The 20,089-nt window shown below is 33.9% G+C and overlaps 1 protein-coding gene across 17 annotated transcripts in view; it reads right to left on the bottom strand.

Annotated features, from left to right (window-relative positions):
- WDPCP (WD repeat containing planar cell polarity effector) overlaps positions 1 to 20,089 on the bottom strand; it is a 445,572-nt gene that overhangs the window by 250,282 nt on the left and 175,201 nt on the right. For all 17 annotated transcript variants that reach the window (XR_013441769.1, XR_013441770.1, XR_013441771.1 and 14 more), the window contains 2 exons: positions 14,933 to 15,121; positions 11,358 to 11,481 (listed from right to left, as the gene is read on the bottom strand). Coding sequence is in view for 12 of the 17 variants with exons in the window: in XM_078056482.1 (XP_077912608.1) it covers positions 11,358 to 11,481; positions 14,933 to 15,121 (313 nt within the window). In the remaining 5 variants the exon portion in view is untranslated. The remainder of the gene's footprint in view (positions 1 to 11,357; positions 11,482 to 14,932; positions 15,122 to 20,089) is intronic.

Below are 20,089 nucleotides of genomic sequence, written 5' to 3'. Positions count from 1 at the left end.
AACAAATGGTGTAAGAACAACTGGATATAAAAAACAGATAAATAAAGTAAAATAAAATAAAAACCAAAAAAGCCTCAACCCAAATCTCACACTTATGTAAAAATTGCCCAAAATGAATTATGGTCTTCTATGTAAAATCTAAAACTATACATTTTTTAGAAAATAAACGTAAGACAAAGTCTTTGGTATATAAGGCCAGGCAAAGACATGTGACACCAAAAGCACTATCCATAAAAGGAAAAATTGACCTATTGGACTTTATCACAAGTAAAAAATTTTATTCTGCCACATACTCTATTGAAAGGATGGAAAGACAAGCTACAGACTGAGAGAAAATATTTACAAACCACATATGTGAAAAAGGGCAAGCATCAAAACATAAAGAACTCTCAAAACATAACAATAAGAAATTAGAAAATGGGCAAAAGATAGAGATATTTCATCAAAGAGTATCTACTAATGGCAAACAGTTGTATGAAAAGATATTCAACATCATTATCCATTAGGGCAATGGAAACTAAAGCTATACTGAATATCACTACATACCTCTTAGAATAGCTAAAATACAAAACAGAGGCTAAGATGTGAGGATTAAATATGATCATGTTTATAAAGCCCTCAGCTTTAACTAGCACATCTTCAATAATAGCCATTCACATAATAATACAATAATACAAATAATACAAAAAAATATATATATAGGAAATGTGTGCAATCACCATCAGTAAAAAAAGAAATTAATATTAGAGCAGATGGGGACAGAGGGTATATGAGAAATCTCTATACTTTCCTCTCAATTTTCCTGTGAACCTAACTGCTCTAAACTGCTCTAAAAATAAAGTTTACTAATTATTAAAAAGAACTTTAATAGAAAGAATACACAAAAAATAAAAGCAGAAAGATGCCAAATTCTGCCTATTTGTCAATGTTTTAAGATACTGATTTTTCAAGGGTGGGTATGATAAGTAATTTCACAAAAAGGTGAGAGGAACATTTGACCATATATATCAAGAATAACTTCTGACTTGGTAATTCCACTTATAGGAATTTATTCTTAGGAAGTAATCAGATAAAGGCACAAAGGTGTGTGTGTAGGTATATGAGATATATATATATATATATATAGCATATAGATATGAATATGATGCTTATTATAGCATTGTTTATAGTAGCAAAACATTGGAAATAATCCATGTCCATAGATAGGTTGAATCAATTATGGTGGTGCACCCTTATAATGCAAGATATGAATCTATATTTATTGACATGCAAAGAGGGCAATGATACTATATTGTGAAAAAAAGTTATGTATTACTTCTGCAATCAGAAAGCTATTTTTATTTTGGAAAAAACTATAGCTTAGTGTTCTAAAAAACTATAATGACAATGCACAGTCCTCTGGATCAGGAAAAGTTGAATTAATGGAAGGGCTTTAGGGTTAAACAACGTTTATTTATAAAACCTATGAACTAAAGACAAATACATATCCTTGCATAGTAGTAATGACATGTGATCAGAATGCTCATTAAAGACTTTTTCCAAAGTAATGTCTCTTTCCCAACTACTTCAACACTGCTGAGGCCCACATGTTAGCTTTCCAAGGAAAGCTAATATTTGTTACCTCCCTAAAATTTAGACAAACACTCCTTAGTTCTCCAGGTACTGACAAAACTTAAGTATCTCTTTCTAGCAAATGTAATGAGATAGTTAATAAGGATCAGAATATATAGCAAGCTGAGTATTATTTTATTATTTGAACATGGTTATCAGTAGGGAAGGAATGGGAAGAGAGGAAAATTCAAAAACTAGGAACAGAATGGTACTTATCTTGTTTCCTCCAGAAGGAGACAGATGGGTGAGAGTACTTACTATAATCAGAAATAAAGTTACATCATCTGTTCATAGTTTTTTTGAGTTCTGTGAAGTTTAAATATACAATAAAAGGATGAAGAATTATTAAAGTTGTGTATACACTTTATCAAACACAAAGGAAGCAAATGTATTTCATATAAAGGTAGACATATTCTGAAATTGATTTATTAATGTTCATACGTTATATGTCATGGTCTTTCCCTGAGCCACGAGATCTGCAAATGTAATAACATCTGCCTAATAAACTGTTGGTTGTATTTTCTCTGCATGTTGCCTTTCAACAAGGTAGAATATCTAACAAAGCAGAATTTCTCCTAGACTTTACAAGGCATTCATGAGTGTCAATAGCCAAGAATCATCATATCTCTCTTACTAGCTACAATTTGCACATACCATGCTTGTCCTTCACTATATAGTAAGACATCTTTGATTTTTACCACATTGGTAAAGCTATCCTCATCCTTCAGCTTTAATACAGCTGTAACTTTGTAATAGAAGTGTCCACATTCATCTCTAGTACATACCAATTGCTGCTAGGTGTTATACTCAAAGGTACCTAAAGGTCATTAATTTAATACAGGGAATATGAACAGGTACTAGAGTCTTTTAATCCCTCTCTGCCAAATGAAAGAGACTAAGACTTCCTGACAAGAAGTGTGAGGAGGCCATCAGCCGCGGCCATTCTAGGGTCTGAAGCCAACAACTGCCTTGATCAGGGAGCGCCTGGGTGGCTCAGTTGGTTAAGCATCCCACTCTTTATTTTGGCTCAGGTCATGATCTTAGGGTCATGAGATTGAGTTCCAAGTCAGGCTCGATGATTAAGATTCTCCCTCTCCCTTTGCCCCTCCCACCCTACTCTCTCTCTCTCAATCTCTCTTAAAAAAAAAAAAAATGTCAGGTCTGCAGACACAATTCATTCACTCATAAACATGGCCTTTTACCCAGGTCCTAGAATATCACTCATTGAATAAGAGTACCAGAGAAAACAGTGGGGAGTTGCATCAAGAGAAACTGAGTGACAAACAGTTCTGAAAAGACAACTGGAATTTTGGTGGAAAACAAATTTTGTACATCACAGATGAAAAGATAACTAACGACTAATGACTTTAAGAAAAGTCTTAAGATTCATCCATTCAATGTGATGCCTTACACAGACCATCCCCACTCTTAGCTCGATCTCTACAATGAATCTAGTCTATTTCTCTCACACTGGACAAAAGAGAGTTCCCTAAAGCCATTACAGTAATTCTAGTAAAACAGAATGGTTATTATCATAGCTTTCCAAAGAATCATGGTTTTCTTTAACAATGCAGTTTTTACCCTTTTTGATTTTTAGATACAATATCTGAGAGAGAATGTGAGCAACAGAAACAAAATCTAAGGACTTAACTTCATTGGTATAGTTACATACAGGGAAGTACTGCTGTAGGAATGCCAGATTGCCAAATGCAATGCAGTTTGAATGTTTGGGCCACACCCCTGACTAACTACAAAAGGGGAATCTTAAGGAAGAGCCAAGTATATAAAATTTGTTCATGAAATGGCCTTCAATTTATTTTTACCTATACTCTGCCAATTTTGTTTGGTATCCTAGTTTACTGATTAGTTCGTTACTTTTTTTCAAATTGCCATTATGGTAGAGGCCCCTCACCCCTTGGCAGAAATCCAAAGTACCCCCATACCCAAGTTTTCCTTCCCAACCAGCCCTAACTGGGCCCACATAAAAACCAGCTCCTTCATGTATAAAAGCACATCGTTCTAGGTGCTTTTAGTTAAAGGGCTTGAGGTTTTTCTGTTGTTCCCTTCTGCTTATTTTCCCTTTTTATTCTTTCATCTTTTTTCTTAAAAAAAAAAAAAGTCTGTTCATATGTGTGTGGACCACTTTCTAAAGGCCATAATAAATCTTTTAAATCTGAGTACCATATCAGAGAGAGTAAAAGCCTCTTGGAATGCCATCATAGTGAATCAACCCTCTTAGGATTCTTTTCTTTAAAATTTCATGTACTCAATAATTACAACTATTGTAAATAAATATGCATTTGAAAAAAGGACTAAAAGAAAAACAACAAAGAAAAAATTGTGTGAGTATAGTGATGGAACTTCACTTGTTAAAAATATCTTGGGACTGTAGCTTACTTCATGGGAAAATGTTAATTACTAACTTAATTTTTTATAGGTTATAGAGCTATTCAGATCTTCTATTTCTTTTTTAGTTAGTTTTGGTTATTTTTATATTTCTAAAAAAATTTCCCTATCACCTAATTTTTCAAGTTTTTTGTAATGAAGTTGCTCATAGTAAACAGGGTTATTTCAATATTTAAAATCCTCTGGTATGTCTATCATTAGGTCCCTTTTATATCCCTAATACTGTTCACTATTTTTCTATTTTACTAATCTTGTCAAAAAACAAGTGCTTAGCTTTATTAATCCTCTTACTGCTTTTTTGTTACATTAATTTCTGAACATATTTTTATTATTGCCTTTTCCACTTTGAGTTTATTTTACTGATACTTTAAAAATTTCTTAAATTGCATAGCTCTTTGAGTCTTTCTTCTTTTCCATCATCAACAGTTAAGGCTATGTATTTCCCTTTATAACTCTGCTTCAGAACTCACCTCTGAATTCCTCACTCAAACTCAACACGTCCAAAACTAATCTCAGGTCCTTTTCCCACACAACTGTTCTTTCTGCGGTCTTACCAATCTTGTCAATGGCAACTTAATTTTTCCAGTAGCTCTGGTCCAAACACTTGATGTCATCTTTGACTTCTCTTTCTATCATATTCTTCATCCAGTCTGTCAGCAAATGCTGTCAGCAAAACCTTCAATATACCCAAAATCCAACCACTCTGTCCTCATTCCTTTTGCTGCCAACCTGCTCTGAATGGTCACTATTTCTCACTCAATTATTGCAGTAGACTTCCAAATGCCCTTATCCTTCAAAAGTCTATTCTTGACATAGCATCTGAGTGATCTATTCACTCGTTGATTCCAAGTCATCTACTGACTTCCCCTACTATTCAAGAGAAAAATCTCAATTCCTTATGATAGGCAACAAAGTCCAATATTACCAAGCCACCTGCTACCTTTCTGACCCATTCCATTCTCTTATTATTCTGCCATTCTGGTCACTGCTCCAGCGAAACTGCTGGGATTTAACCCAGAGTTCACCTTCTTAGTGAGGCCTTCCCTGACAACTTTCTTTAAAACTGCAGTCCACCCACTCCACCATTCAATATTCCCTAACCACTGTCCCTGCTTTGTTCATCTTTGTGGAACATATCATTATCTAATATACTATATATTTTACCTACGTATTTACATATTGTTTCTTTCACTATAATGTAAACTTTATGATACCATAGATTTTTGTATGTGTGTCTGTTTTGTTCTTTGCTATAGTCCTAGTTCTAACAATAGTGCTGGCATGTGGAACTCAGTAATTAATTACTGAGTAAAGACAACTAATTAATCCTTTGAAATTTTCAAGGATTTATGGCCTAGGACATGGTCAATTTAAAAAAATGTTTTTGTTTGTTCATGAAAAAAGTATAGTCTCCAATGTTGTATATAGTACTCTATACATTCCATTAAATCAAGCTTTTAATTATATTGTTCTAATCTTATATTTCCTTACTGATATTTTATTTGTTTAATCTATCAATTACCACATGAAAGGAATTAAAATCTCCAACTATGATAGTGGATTTATCAATTTATTTCATGTGTATTTAAGCTATGTTTTACACATTTAGAATTGTTTTAGATTCCTAGTGAATCGATTTTTCTGCTGATACTGATCTCTAGTAATCTCTACCAGTGATTTTGCTCTAAAGACTATTTCTATAACATCACTAGCTCTTTTTTTGGGTATTTACCTAGTATAATTTTTCCCATTCTCTAGTTTTTAAATTTATTTGTTTTACATGTCTTTTGTAAAAAGTTACAAGAAAAATGTTTCAACAATCTCTGCAAATGAAAAATTTGGCTCACTTACATTGATAATGACTATTTTTAAAATTGATTTCTACCACCTCATTGTGTGTTTTCTGTTTTTTGTTGTTTTTTTTCTTTTTTTAATGTTTCTTCCCCCTATATGCTGCACCCTCCCCCAATTCTTGCCTTCTTTTGGGATGAATTTTTTTCCTCATCCAACATTTTCACTATATTTGTTTGAAAATGTACTCTATTTCTATTTTTTTAGTGATTACCCTAGAAATTCTACCATGTATATTTTACTTAATAAAATCTAGTATTAATCAGTATCTCTATCTTCCTCTTGGAAAGTATAAAGACCATAGAATGCTTTAACTTCTTCATTCGTTTTCTGATTTATATATTGCTACTGTCCAGAATTTTATCTTAATTTTGAACCCCTTGAATTAGACATTGGTGTTTATGTTTCATACTATCGATTTTTGCGTTCCCACAAGTTTAATATTCTTTTTGGCCCACCATTCCTTCTTGCCATTCATACCTTCCTTCCTTATAGTTCAGAGACGATGCTACCCTTCAATGGTACTAGATTGATGTGGGGATCTTGGATCCAATCTCCCACTCTGCTTGAGCCCTAGGCTTTGTCTCCTATACTCTTTTTTTTTTTTTTTTTTTTTAAAATTTTTTTATTGTTATGTTAATCCCCATACATTACATCATTAGTTTTAGATATAGTGTTCCATGATTCATTGTTTATGCATAACACCCAGTGCTCCATGCAGAACGTGCCCTCCTCAATACCCATCACCAGGCTAACCCATCCTCCCAACCCCCTCCCCTGTCTCCTATACTCTTAAGTATAAAGCCTTTGTAAACCAAAAGTTCCTCCCGGCCAGGTGCCAGCACGTGCCCTCAAGGCAAACTTAGAGTTTGCTTACTTGTAGAATCAAGCATCCTTGTCATTTCAACCTGAGTGTTTCCCTTCGTTTCCTGCCAGCTCAACCTTGCTTTAAGCAAATATTTTAAATATATTATCCAGCATTTTTAGATGATCTGACCAGGAAATTTTTCCCGGCAAATATTCTGTCTTGTTCCCTAAATATCCTTAGGTAACTGTTTTAGTATTCATATTCTTTGAATTGATTTCATATAATGGTTTTACTTACTGTGTATGCTCCATTAGTGAAAAATGTAACTGAAAAAGCCATTTAGAAATCAAATTGGTTAACAACTTTTTTAGTCACAAATGATTTCTTTTTGCCTGTCATATATGTTTATTGCATAAGTTAAGAACCATTCCAAAAGCTAAGAATAATTTCCAAAACACTACCTTTTTTTCCTGAACTCTAAGTATAAATATTGACTCCAATATAATGTATATTTCCCTTCAACACCTTACCATAAAAATTTTCAAACATCTAGGAAAGTTGAAAGAATGTATTTACCACCTAGATTCTATCATTTTACAATATTGTTTTATCACATATCCATCCATCTCCCTTTCTATCAATTCATCTTACTTTTTGTTGCAGTGCAAAGGAAAATGCAGACATTAGTAAATTCTGCCTCAAATATTTCACTTGGTATTTTTATTTCTAAGCAATAAAGCTCCCTTTCCCAACATTGTGCTTACTATTTTATAAGAATTGAAAAGCATGACTCTGTGCCATAATCACCTAATACCATTTGAGTCAAAAAACAGTGGTCTTACAGTTAAGAGGGGAAATAAGTAGAAAAAATTCATTTTAATCCTTTATATTTCCATGTTAGTAAAATAAGCTTCATATGTGCCACATTTACTTGAAATGTTTACCCTTTTAATTCATCAATATCTAGGAGTTCCTATTACAGTTTCTATTTACTTATAATGAAAAGCTCTTACTTGTTAACACTTTCTTATTCAGTAGTTCTGGAGGACTATTCAATTTCCTGAGGACAGAGAAATGAACAACCAACTTCTGAACTTAGCTTAGACAGTTGAATTTACCTTCTGTGATATTGTGATTTATAGTAAGAAATATATATTTGGTCTGTGTCCCATTCCTGGCACAGAGCCCCTAAAATCCTTAGAATTTCCTAACCGAAAGGAAAATCTTTTGTTATTCATAACAAGTCCCTTTTAGCCCATCTGAGTTTATATTACAGAGAAGACTTTGTGAAAGCCCCTAGGCTGGGGGCTGTTGTCAGTGGAATCAAGCACACAATTAGAAGATTGGAAATTTCAGTCCCACCTCCAGACGTGGGGCTGGGGAGAGGGGTTGGAGGTTGAATTATTACCAATGGCCAATTATTTAATCAATCATGCCTATGTAATGAAGCCTGCATAAATATCCAAAAGGACTGGGTTGAAAGAGCTTCCAAACTTGGTGAACATGTGGAGGTGCTGGGAGGGTGGCATTCCTGGAAAGGGAAAGAGGCTTCACATCCTCTCCCATATAACTTGCCCTATGCATCTCTTCATCTGGCTGTTCACTTGTATTCTTTAAAACATCCTTTAAAATACCAGCAATAGTAAGTAAACTGCTCTCCTGGGTTCTGTGAACCTGAGGAAGGAAGCGGTAGCAGGAAACTCCCATTTGCAGCCAAGTTGGACAGAAGTTGTGGGTAACCCGGGGACTTACTACTTACAAATGGCAGCTGAAGTAGGGATACTGGGACTATGGGACTGATCCTTTTATATGTGGGGTCTGTGCTAACTCTGGCTAGTGTCAGAACTGAATTGAATAGTAGGACATCTAGCAGGTGTCAGAGAATCGGTTTGTGTGGGAAAAAAACTCCCGCCTATCTGGTTTCAGAAGTGTGAATATGAGAGTAAAGGAAAACACACTGAATTTTTTTTTAGACACCTTCTATAGATAGATGTCTTCCAGCTTAATGATTTTATGAATTAGACTGCATCATCTATTTAAAATTTTACTACAGTAAACATTTTATTTAGCTATCATATCAATGTTGTACCTCTGCTTTCTATCTTCAATGTTAGGAGCATGATTTACATTTAGAGGAAGCATTTCTTTATGAAAATTTATCACTTTGAACACATACAAAAAGGTGTCAAGAAAGGACATGAGAAATAAGTTTTAAAGTTTAGATTCATTTGGATTTGGAGGAAGGCTGTCAAGATAACTTAGGAAAAGACAAAAAGATCCGTGGTCTTCCTCTAATGACAAGATAAAAACAAAATTATACGCAAAAATATTTTAATAACCCACATAGATAATTGTCAATTATCACAAACTCATACTATGACCTCACACTTTATATGCTGTATGAAATTAAAATCAGTGTAATATTTTATTCCTTATCAAAAGAGCCTAATCTGGACTCAGGCAACCTCAGTCCTCAGCTTTACCAATTAGTGACCTTAGGTACATCCCTACTCTGCATGGTGCTCTTTTCTTCATCTTTAATTTAAAATTCTTTATGATGGTCTTTACTGTTTAGGACTTATTCCATTATCTAATAACTTTTTTAGAGTATTATACTGGCTAGACAAGGTGCAGGTTGTAATGCAATTCTAGCACTCTGCAAATACAAAAAAGTATTTGGCCTGCTCCTCTTTCCCTAAGTAGGAGAACTTCTTGGCAGCAGATTAAACAAAAAAATAACTCCAATTTAAGCTATTTCATTTAATTTCTTCTAAACTTACTCTTCTTTTTTCATAATGTTATACATGGCCTACTGTCAAAAGAACTAATAAACACTCATTATAACTGAAATAATTGCAAAGCATGCAAAAAAGAAAACATGAAAAACACAGTATACCCCAAGGAAAAACATTCAATTCCAGGTATAACCACACAGAAAAGCTAAAGTCTAATAATAATGACAACAACAACAATAATAGTCACCTCATCAAAATACATTCCAAAAAATAATTAGAATACTGCATTTGAAGAAAAAATTAATGAACAAAAATTTGCACATTAGTAGAATGTGTGAACATCAGCAGGATATGAGCATCCTAGGGCCCAGCATTATGAAATGCAAGGCTCATGCACAACTAAATCACTGCATAAAGTCAGAGAAGCCAGACAGCGAGGCCACCAAGAATATGCCTCCAAAACATCTGTTTCATTCAAATTAATCTTTTCGGGCTCTTCAGGCAGGAGGTGAATTCATTAGTTTTCCCCAGAAACAAGGAAAACAAAATATAGTCAGAGCAAAGAACAAAGCCCTACATCCAAATAAATGTGACACCAGCCCCAATATTTTTGGCATATGTTCACATGTAGAAAAATGCCTCATTCAGGATGAAGAGTTTCTTGAAATATGCTAAAGTCATTCAGATAAAAAGGCAAGATTCAATCACAGATTGTAATTCAAGCAATATATTAACATTTCTTAGTTTCTAAAAAGACTGTTTTCCAAAGGTTTCCCTGTTGGGTAAAGATTAAAGTGCCACTTAATAGTTTATTTATTTGTCAAATGATAATACCCTCTTACAGAGTTGTTCTGAGAAAAAAAGGAGAGACTATACATGAAATTGCTTGAAAGAGTTAAAAAGAACTATATCAGATTATAAATGAAATCAAAACTCTACATTCAACTCGACCTAATACTTCCTTTTGGTACATGAAGTTGGTAATTCTATTACTTCTTGTTATAAAACACATCATATATAAAAGTATACAACATGTATATTCAATTAAAAGAATAATAATTTTAATGGACCCTGATATAATTCCCTCTCATCTTAAAAAATGGAACATTACTAATACCTTGGAAGCTCCCATGTGCCTATTCCTATCATATTTCTCTTAACTCACCCTACACTATCCTAAATTTTGTGCTAATCACTTCCTTGTTTTTATTTATAGCATTGACACATTTATATGTATCCCTAAACTATCTAGCCATCATCTATCTATTTCCATCCATTCACCTTCCTTCCTTCCATCCATCCATCCATTTTTTGAACTTTATGTATATGGAATATGCTATATGTACTTGCCCTTCAACTTCTATAGTCTTTTACTCAGAGTGATTTCTTGACATTATGATCTAATTTTTCATATAATCCCTAAGATTAAAGAAATATATTATACCCATTTAAAGCACAGAAAATGAGGCACAGTGAGACTAGGAACTTGTCACATTATATGAGAGGACAATGGACAAATCTTTCTACAGTAATTCTGAAAGTAAAGTAAACCAATGACTGTCCCAGAGCTTTATAGCACATTCATATTTTTAGCTTCAATTAAAACTAAAACATTTCTCTAGTGCTAAGAGCACAATTAAGTTAATACTTTAAAACTGACTTTACCCCCCAAAAATTGACTTTACATAGTATTGTTTGCTTTCATATTAAAGGGGAAGTTATATTCAAATGTACTGATAATGTAAAAGCCCTAAACAATATTCAAATATATTCCTTAAAAGGAAAACAAGAACAAATTAAATAAAGAATATCAAGATTTGTTTTTTTTTTTTCTTAGGAAATGGACTATTAGAAAACAGCCATATTATGAAATATTCTAATTAAAGAAAATGACTCATTAAATAGGTAATTAGTCTGACACTCATCAATTCCAAGATATTGTTCACCTGAGCAAGTGATGGAAGAATCTTCTTGCATATTTGCTGATTTCGTCTCTATATTCCAATATAGTTGTATCCAGGAGTGGTCTTGTTGGAGCATAAAAGGTTCCAAGGCTTGCCTCAAGCTGTGCTGTGGAATTCAAACATAGCAGCACTAAAACAAGTGAAACTCCTTCAATTACAACAGAATACTCATGTTTGCAGTCAGTCAGGTTTTGCAAACTTGGATGAAATGTGAGCTTGTTGCAGGCAAGATAAAATTAAAATATGACAGCTGGTACAAAAACAAACCTGTGTATAAACTTTCACTTGAGGCAAAGCTGACAATGACTCTGAGCAACAAAAAGCTGTCAAAACTGAAGAAATCCATAATGAACCAACCTCTCACCACAAATGGATAATTAAAACAGTGACTCATCAAAGTAACACAGTTTGAACTAGTATTTCCAGTAAAATCAACTCACAGTGTGCTCAACATTTACTCTAACTGAAAGGAGAAAACAAACTTTTACATTGGGAATTGAAATAAGTGTTAGAAGTGTTTTTGAAATAATACAAATGGAAATAGCCCTATTGGAGTAATAATACCTTTCTAAGATAATTTTAAAGAAACAGTGACAGTCCCCATGCCTTCCCTAAATCTCATCCTAAAAAACAAGATTGCTGGTTTTGTCCAAGTGTAAAAGCTAATACCCCTGGGAGGGATGACATGCTAATCCCCTCTTGGTCAACTGACACCTTCCTAGGAAAAAAGGATTGGAGAGCAAGTTTTGATAAACCAGAGGGCTAGAGATTGGGAGAAAAAGGCACATTTTGCCTGCTTCATGATTTTACCAAGCCATGCCTTTGGGGTTGTGTTTTCTCCCAGAAATACCTAGAAGTTATATAATTACAGTAATGGTGAGAGTTGTATGAGAACACTACAGTTCACAGTAAGACTCCATTGATTTTTATGCTACCAGCGCTGGATTGAATAAACAATTCCTTATTTAGCAAAACTCTTTAGTTTTAGGCATATTTAGGTTTGAAAGTATTAAATACCTCATCAGAGTAATTGCTATGGACTTGGCTAAGTTGTTAGTAATTTTTTTTTTTTTTTTAATCTCAAATCTAGACAGTAAAGTAAGATGAACTTTAGGGGTATTTTCTTTCAAAGCAGCAGTCAATTTAGATTAAAATTGAATACAGCAATGCTATTGTGAAAACAAGCCAGATCCTCTTGCCATTGCTTGTTTTCTTGACAGCATGTACTTCTGAAATGTTCGAGCCTACATGGAATACTCATAACTCCCAGCACAGTTACAGATTCATTAGATAGCCCAGCTTGATGTTTAAGGCAGAAGTGAAGATCTCAAAGATAACCACAACACAGCCACAAATAAAAGAGCTCACTGGGTTCCACTAATAAAAGGAAAACAAATTACCATGTCAAATTCGTTAGATTCAGATAGAATAAATCCCAAAAGAGAAGAATTCTGAATGTTTCAGAAATGTATTTTATAGTTACTTGGGGAATAACACATACACCTACTTAAAATGTACATATTCTGATAACCCAGTATCATGCAAGTGTTTTAATAACGTGGTATCATACAAGCTTTTTATTTCCTTATCTTCCCAAAATGGTTCCTTGAAAATATCTTTTATTAAAGCAAGAATCTGATAATGCCCATTTGTGAATTCCCTAATAATCTTTCTTACAACACAGATTCACCAAGGTGCTAGCAATTTCTCAGTGTCCTGAGTGACAGTCAGTATTTTATCTTCTCTACGATTCTCCAACTGTAAATTTAGGATCTCTTGTATAGATTGTGTATACCATAACAGGCTTTCTTTATGGACTCTGCCTTTTTTTTCCTACTATGTACCTAAGCTTGAGAATGTACCAATATAAGAAATAAGTACTTGAGATAACTCTGTAGGCAGACATTACAGTAATATCTAACATTTTGAAGTTATACTCTTCTTTTTATTTTTAACTAATATTCTTTGAGTACCTACAGCAGGCCAAGCACTGTCTGTGCTAGGCATTTTCTCACTGTAGAAATACTGGACCCTCCATAGATGGATTGGACTACCTCCAAAAAGCACATTCAATTAACATTAAATAAATATTTATTGCGGGCCTCCTGTGAGTTGGTACAAGTCCCATGATGTGAACTTCCTGAAGGAACATGCCCTCTAAAATGACTACAATGAAGGTTATGTATAGAATTTTATCTAAACACCGTGTTTACTTTGGAAATGTAATAAAATGGAGTAAGAAAATCTATAAACTTTCAAAGAAAATAGTAGGAAAAAAAGCTCTCCAGCAAAGACCTTTTGACATGTTTCCTGTTTTCTCTATCTTGTAAATTACCTAGGGACAGTTTCTCATTGGCTAGGACTTATCATTAACGTCAATGATTCTTGCAAAGATTTGAAATAAAGATACAAGTGCAAGAACATTTAGGTGCATTTTACATTAAGTAAATAACTTACAATAAAAATAACATATACTGGATAATTAACAAATATAAAAATGATTTTCATTATTGTATGTGGCACATTATTCCCCCCCTCCTTTTTTTTTTTTTTCCCCCCCTCCTTTTTTAAACAGTATCCTATCTGAGGGGTGCCTGGCTGGCTCCAGTTGGTAGAGCATGCAACTCTTGATCACAGGGTCATGAGTTCAAGCCCCATGTTGGGTGTACAGCTTACTTAAAAAAAAGAGAGAGAGAGACAAAACAGTGTCTTATCTGAGATCCTATGGGCAGAATTACTTGCTGAGGGAAAGTAGAGAAATCAAGCAGGCAGAGGGTATCAGAACTACCAGTTAGAATGAAAACAAAGAGCAGCTGGCTGAGCTACAATTCTCAATCTCTCTCTCTCTCTCACATACACACACACAGACAAAGACACACACACACACAAAATCAGTGGTAAGGACTATTCTCTGGAAAAAAGACTTGGGATGGGAGAGAAAAATATTTATGAATAAAGTGAAGGAAGAATAAGGACTTTTGTTTGGGGCCCTTTGTATACCAGACCCTAGAGAATACATGTAATTCTTTTTTTTTTTTTTAAGATTTATTTATTTATGTATTTGAGAGAGAGTGTGTGTGCATGTGCAGGGGGAGGAGTAGAGGGGGAGACAGAGGGACAAGCAGACTCCGCACTCAGCGTGGAGCCCAACGCCAGGCTCCATCTCACCACCCTGAGATCATGACCTGAGCAGAAATCAAGAGTCAGACAGTTAACAAACTGAGCCACCCAGACACCCCAAGAGTACATGAAATTCTTGATTAAAGTTTGAAATTTGAGCATATTCCACACATGAACTTAGACTGAAATGTACAATGACTGCATTGTGAGTTCCAACATAGATACATACAAAAATGTTACTCTTTATATTGACAAATACTCTAAAGTACCATATAATTATTTGATATCTGATCTTGTCAGTTTTAATAGGGCATTAACATTTTTGTCTTTCAATCTCCAATAACATAACTCAAAGAAATCCTCAAAAGATAACTGACTCAATAAAATGTACTTCATATATATACAAAATCCATTTATGAAATATATTTCATGCTGACCTTCTCTCTCTGGAGTGAGTTTTTGTCTAAGAAGATGGTTTACAATGGCACTCATGCTGATAAAGCACTGGTGACCCAGAGTGTCCCAGTTCATACTGCTCAGGATGTTTATTGCCTCATAGATCTCATCACAGTGAATGTGATGGAAAATGGTGTCTGTCAGGCCCAGCTGTCCTCGTGTGAAGATACCTGTCACAAAAAAAGTAAAACCAAGTGATTGTTTTAAAAATAAAAAATACACTAACAAAAACAGAGTTAATACCTCCATAAAGGAAAAAAAACAGTAATCATTTCTTGCATAAGTGCTAAAAATGTGGGATTGGCAAGGCCAGTAGTGATTCTGTGGTTAAATCTTCATTTTAAATACCAGCTACCAACCAACTCCATCTATCTCATGCCTATCATTCAGCATTAATTAATTTATACTCCACATAATCAAACTGCCTACACTAAAAATGCATAAACATGAGAAGAATGTTTAGGTAGACCACAATAGCTAACTCTATTTTTCTCATCAGTTGTTGGGCCTCTGTTGTATAGATTTAAAGACAGGTTTTTGATGTGAACACAATTCTTATTGACCAGCTTCATCAGTTCTAAGTTGTTTCTAGTTGTCAGCCCCACATACTTTGGTGTGGGTGTGAGTAAATACAAATATCCATGATAAATATGACTATATAAATACTTTTAAGTCTGTTTTATTAATGGGTACTCTCCATTGATAATTTTTCATAGATACCACATACCAATTTATCTTAAATTGGCATTTAAAGACTATTCTTTTTTGTTTTGTTTTGTTTTGTTTTTAAAGATTTTATTTATTTATTTGACAGAGAGAGAGACACAGCGAGAGAGGGAACACAAGCAGGGGGAGTGGAGAGGGGGAAGCAGGCTTCCCACAGAGCAGGGAGCCTGATGTGGGGCTCGATCCCAGGACCCTGGGATCATGACCTGAGCTGAAGGTAGACACTTAACGACTGAGCCACCCAGGAGCCCCAAGACTATTCTTTTCTATTGAAGTAAGAAATGATCAGTATTAATCCTGCTAGTGATGCCCTTCACAACTAATATTTACTTTGAAATATTCTTGGTATAATATAAACACATTTGTTTACCCTTCTTAAAATGAAAGAAAATCCACTTCTAATCTTAGAGGAACAAAACTACAAAAAAAAGTGGGTCATTTTGTTCTAATTTTATCATTTTTTATATATGCTTGATCTCATTTGAAACTAAGAATTTCTGTGTAATTAAATGACAGTAAGTATTAGGGCTTTTGAGCAGTTTTTTTTTTTTTTTCCCTAATCTTTCAAAAATGGCTGGCTATAAAATCTTTTTTCTTCAGCCAATGTTTACTGATTAGAGTGAGTCTTTAAAAACTTCTCAATACAAATAATCATAAAGCTAAATGAGAAAATGTATGTGAAATGATTTGTAAGCTGTAAAGTATACAAAATATTACTGCAATTCTTTTTATTACTATCATCATCATCATTTAACTGCAATAGTTATAGGTTTTAGGATTTTAAAAAGTACATTAGTTCATAACAAAGATGCCAAAATTCTTCATATTAACTTCAAGTCACATCAAAATGAGAATTTGTGCTCTCTGACAGAATTCAACTTGAAAGGGAATCTGGGGAATTGCCCTGACTATACTAAGCAATAAAACCTCACTATTCTTTTTGTGTTGGTAGAATCAATGAATGGTACTATCCAAAAGCCTTCATGAGCCTGTAGTCAAGCACTGGAAGCCCTCATAAATCAGAGTGGTTCCTTGGCAGTAGATATTAATGTGTAGGAACTTTACAGGAAACCAAAAATATCTGAAATCTGTTGACTCCATCTATATATCCTAAGCAATACTTCTAGGAAGAGAAGGAACAATCAAATTGTTCTTTATTTGTATTTATTTTAAATATATTTATAATATATTTTATTTATATTTATTTATTTATAATATATTTTATTTATATTTATTTATAATATATTTATAATAAATATTTGTATTTATAAATAATTGTTCCAAAGAAAAGGACACACATACAAAGATACGAAAAACTGCAAAGTTTGCTTCTGAAATCATGCAAGCCAAAAGATGACAGCAAGACTTTTAAAAATGCTGAAATAAAAATGAATTAAACTAAAATTCCATACCTTTATAATAGTTGAAAATTCATGAAAATCATAACAATCTTAAATGTACCTAATAACAGAATTCTGAAATAATAAAGCAAAGAGATAGAACTAAAAGAAGAAAAAGTCAAAACCACAATTATAATTGGAGATTTCAGCATTTCTCTCTCACTAATTGAGAGAACAGGTAAACAAAATCAGCAAAAATAGAAAATACTTGAAAAACACTATCAATGAATCTGACCTGACATTTATAAAATATTTCACCCAACAACAGCAAAATACACATTCTTTTTACATGTACATAGGCTGTCAGCCAAGATGGGACATATTCAGGGGGATAAAAAAGCCTCAATAAATTTACTTGCTTTGAAATCATACAGAGTAGGTTCTCTGACCACAAGAGAATTAAATTAGATATTAATACAGAAAGATGTCTGGAAACTCTCCAAACATTTAGAAATTAATCAACATTCTTTTAAAAAAAATTATGATTTAGGGGTGCCTGGGTGGCTCAGTCGGTTAAGAATCTGACTTCGGCTCAGGTTTCAGGTCATGATCTCAGGGTCCTGCAATGGAGCCCCACATTGGGCTCCCTGCTCAGCAGGAAGTCTGCTTGTCCCTTTCTCTCCCCCTCTGTCCCTCACCCTACTTGTGATCTCTCTGTCTCTCTCTCGGATAAATAAAATTGTAAATAAACAAGTAAACAAAGTATGATTTAAAGAAGAAATCACAGGGGCACCTGGCTGGCTTAGTCAGTAGAGCATACAACTCTTGATCTCAGGGTTGTGAGTTCCAGCCCCATGTTGGGGGTAGAGATTACTAAAAAGATAAATAAAAATGGAGAAGAAATCACAGAATAAATTAAAAAATATTTTGAAATGAATAAAAATAAAAATATAACATTGAAGTTTGTCAGATGTACCTATAGCAGTACTTAGAGGGAAATTTCTAGCATTAAATGTTTTAATTAGAAAAGAAGAAAGATCTAAAATCAACAATCCAAGCTTCCACGTTAAGAACCTATGGAAAGAAGAACAAATTACGCCTAAAGTAAATAGAAGGATGGAAATGATAAAAATAAGAAACAGAAAATAAATAATAGCCAATGAAATTAACAGCTGGTTCTTTGAAATGATCAGTAAAATTGACCAATATCTGCCTAAATTGATAAAAAGGAGAGCAGACACGACTTACCACAATTAAGAATAAAGACTATAGAACTACAGACATTAAAAAATAATAGTGATTAATATGAATAACTTTATACAAATAAATATAATTTAAATGAAATGGATTCTTTGAAAGATCCAAACTCTCAAAGCTCTTTCAAGAAGGAATAAATAATTTGACTCTGTGTTATTTAAATTTGAATTCATAGTTAAAGAACCTTTATACACATATACATGCATGCATGTGCACACACACACACACAAAACCTGCATGCCCGGATGCCTTCATTGGTGAATTTTCTCAAACATCAAAAGAAGAAATAATATCAACTCTCCACAACTTACAATATAAGGGGGAGCACTTGTCAACTCATTTCATGATGTTAGCATTACACTGATATCAAAAATGACAGCAAAATTACAGGAAAAGAAAAAGAAAACTACAGACCAATATCTCCCATAAACAGATACAAAAATCCTTAACAAAATATTACCAAGTCCAGCACTATATTAAAAAGATCATATATCATGAACAAGAGAGATTTATCCCACAAATGCAAGGCCACTGAAACATCTGGAAACTAATCAATATAATTCACCATATAACCAGAAAAAACATATAATCATTTCAACTGATGCAAAAAAAGCATCTGAAAAAATTCAATATCCACTCAACATAATGGATCTCAGGCAACTAGGAATGGAGGAGGACTTCCTCAACCTAATAACATAAAACTTATAGTGAAAAAACTAAATGCTTTCTACCTAAGATCAGAAACAAAACTGAGAATTTTCCCCCTAAGGTCAGGAACACGGCAGGGATGTCCACTATCACCACTGCTATTCAACATAGTATTAGAAGTCCTAGCCACAGCAATCAGACAATGAAAAGAAATAAAAGGCATCCAAATCAGCAAGGAAGAAGTCAAACTCTCACTCTTTGCAGATGATATAATATACTTTATGTGGAAAACCCAAAAGACTCCACCCCAAAACTGCTAGAACTCATATAGGAATTCAGTAAAGTGGCAGGATATAAAATCAATGCACAGAAATCAGTGGCATTCCTATACACCAACAACAAGACAGAAGAAAAAGAAATTAAGGAATCAATCCCATTTACAATTGCACCCAAAACCATAAGATACCTAGGAATAAATCTAACCAAAGAGGCAAAGAATCTGTACTCAGAAAACTATAAAATACTCATGAAAGAAATTGAGGAAGACACAAAGAAATGGAAAAACGTTCCATGCTCATGGATTGGAAGAACAAATATTGTGAAGATGTCAATGCTACCTAGAGCAATCTACACATTTAATGCAATCCCTATCAAAATACCATTAACTTTTTTCAAAGAAATGGAACAAATAATCCTAAAATTTATATGGAACCAGAAAAGACCCCGAATAGCCAGAGCAGTGTTGAAAAAGAAAAGCAAAGCTGGCGGCATCACAATTCCGGACTTCAAGCTCTATTACAAAGCTGTCATCATCAAGACAGTATGGTACTGGCACAAAAACAGACACATCGATCAATGGAACAGAATAGAAAGCCCAGAAATGGACCCTCAACTATATGGTCAACTAATCTTTGACAAAGCAGGAAAGAATGTCCAATGGAAAAAAGACAGTCTCTTCAACAAATGGTGTTGGGAAAATTGGACAGCCACATGCAGAAGAATGAAACTGGACCATTTCCTTACACCACACACAAAAATAGACTCCAAATGGTTGAAAGACCTAAATGTGAGACAGGAGTCCATCAACATCCTAAAGGAGAACACAGGCAGCAACCTCTTTGACTTCAGCTGCAGCAACTTCTTCCTAGAAACATCACCAAAGACAAG

The sequence above is a fragment of the Halichoerus grypus genome, chromosome 10, assembly GCF_964656455.1.
Source record: "Halichoerus grypus chromosome 10, mHalGry1.hap1.1, whole genome shotgun sequence".
Lineage (NCBI taxonomy): Eukaryota > Metazoa > Chordata > Mammalia > Carnivora > Phocidae > Halichoerus > Halichoerus grypus.
The sequence above is the reverse complement of the archived record's forward strand: the minus strand, read 5'-3'. Positions and strand labels throughout refer to the sequence as shown.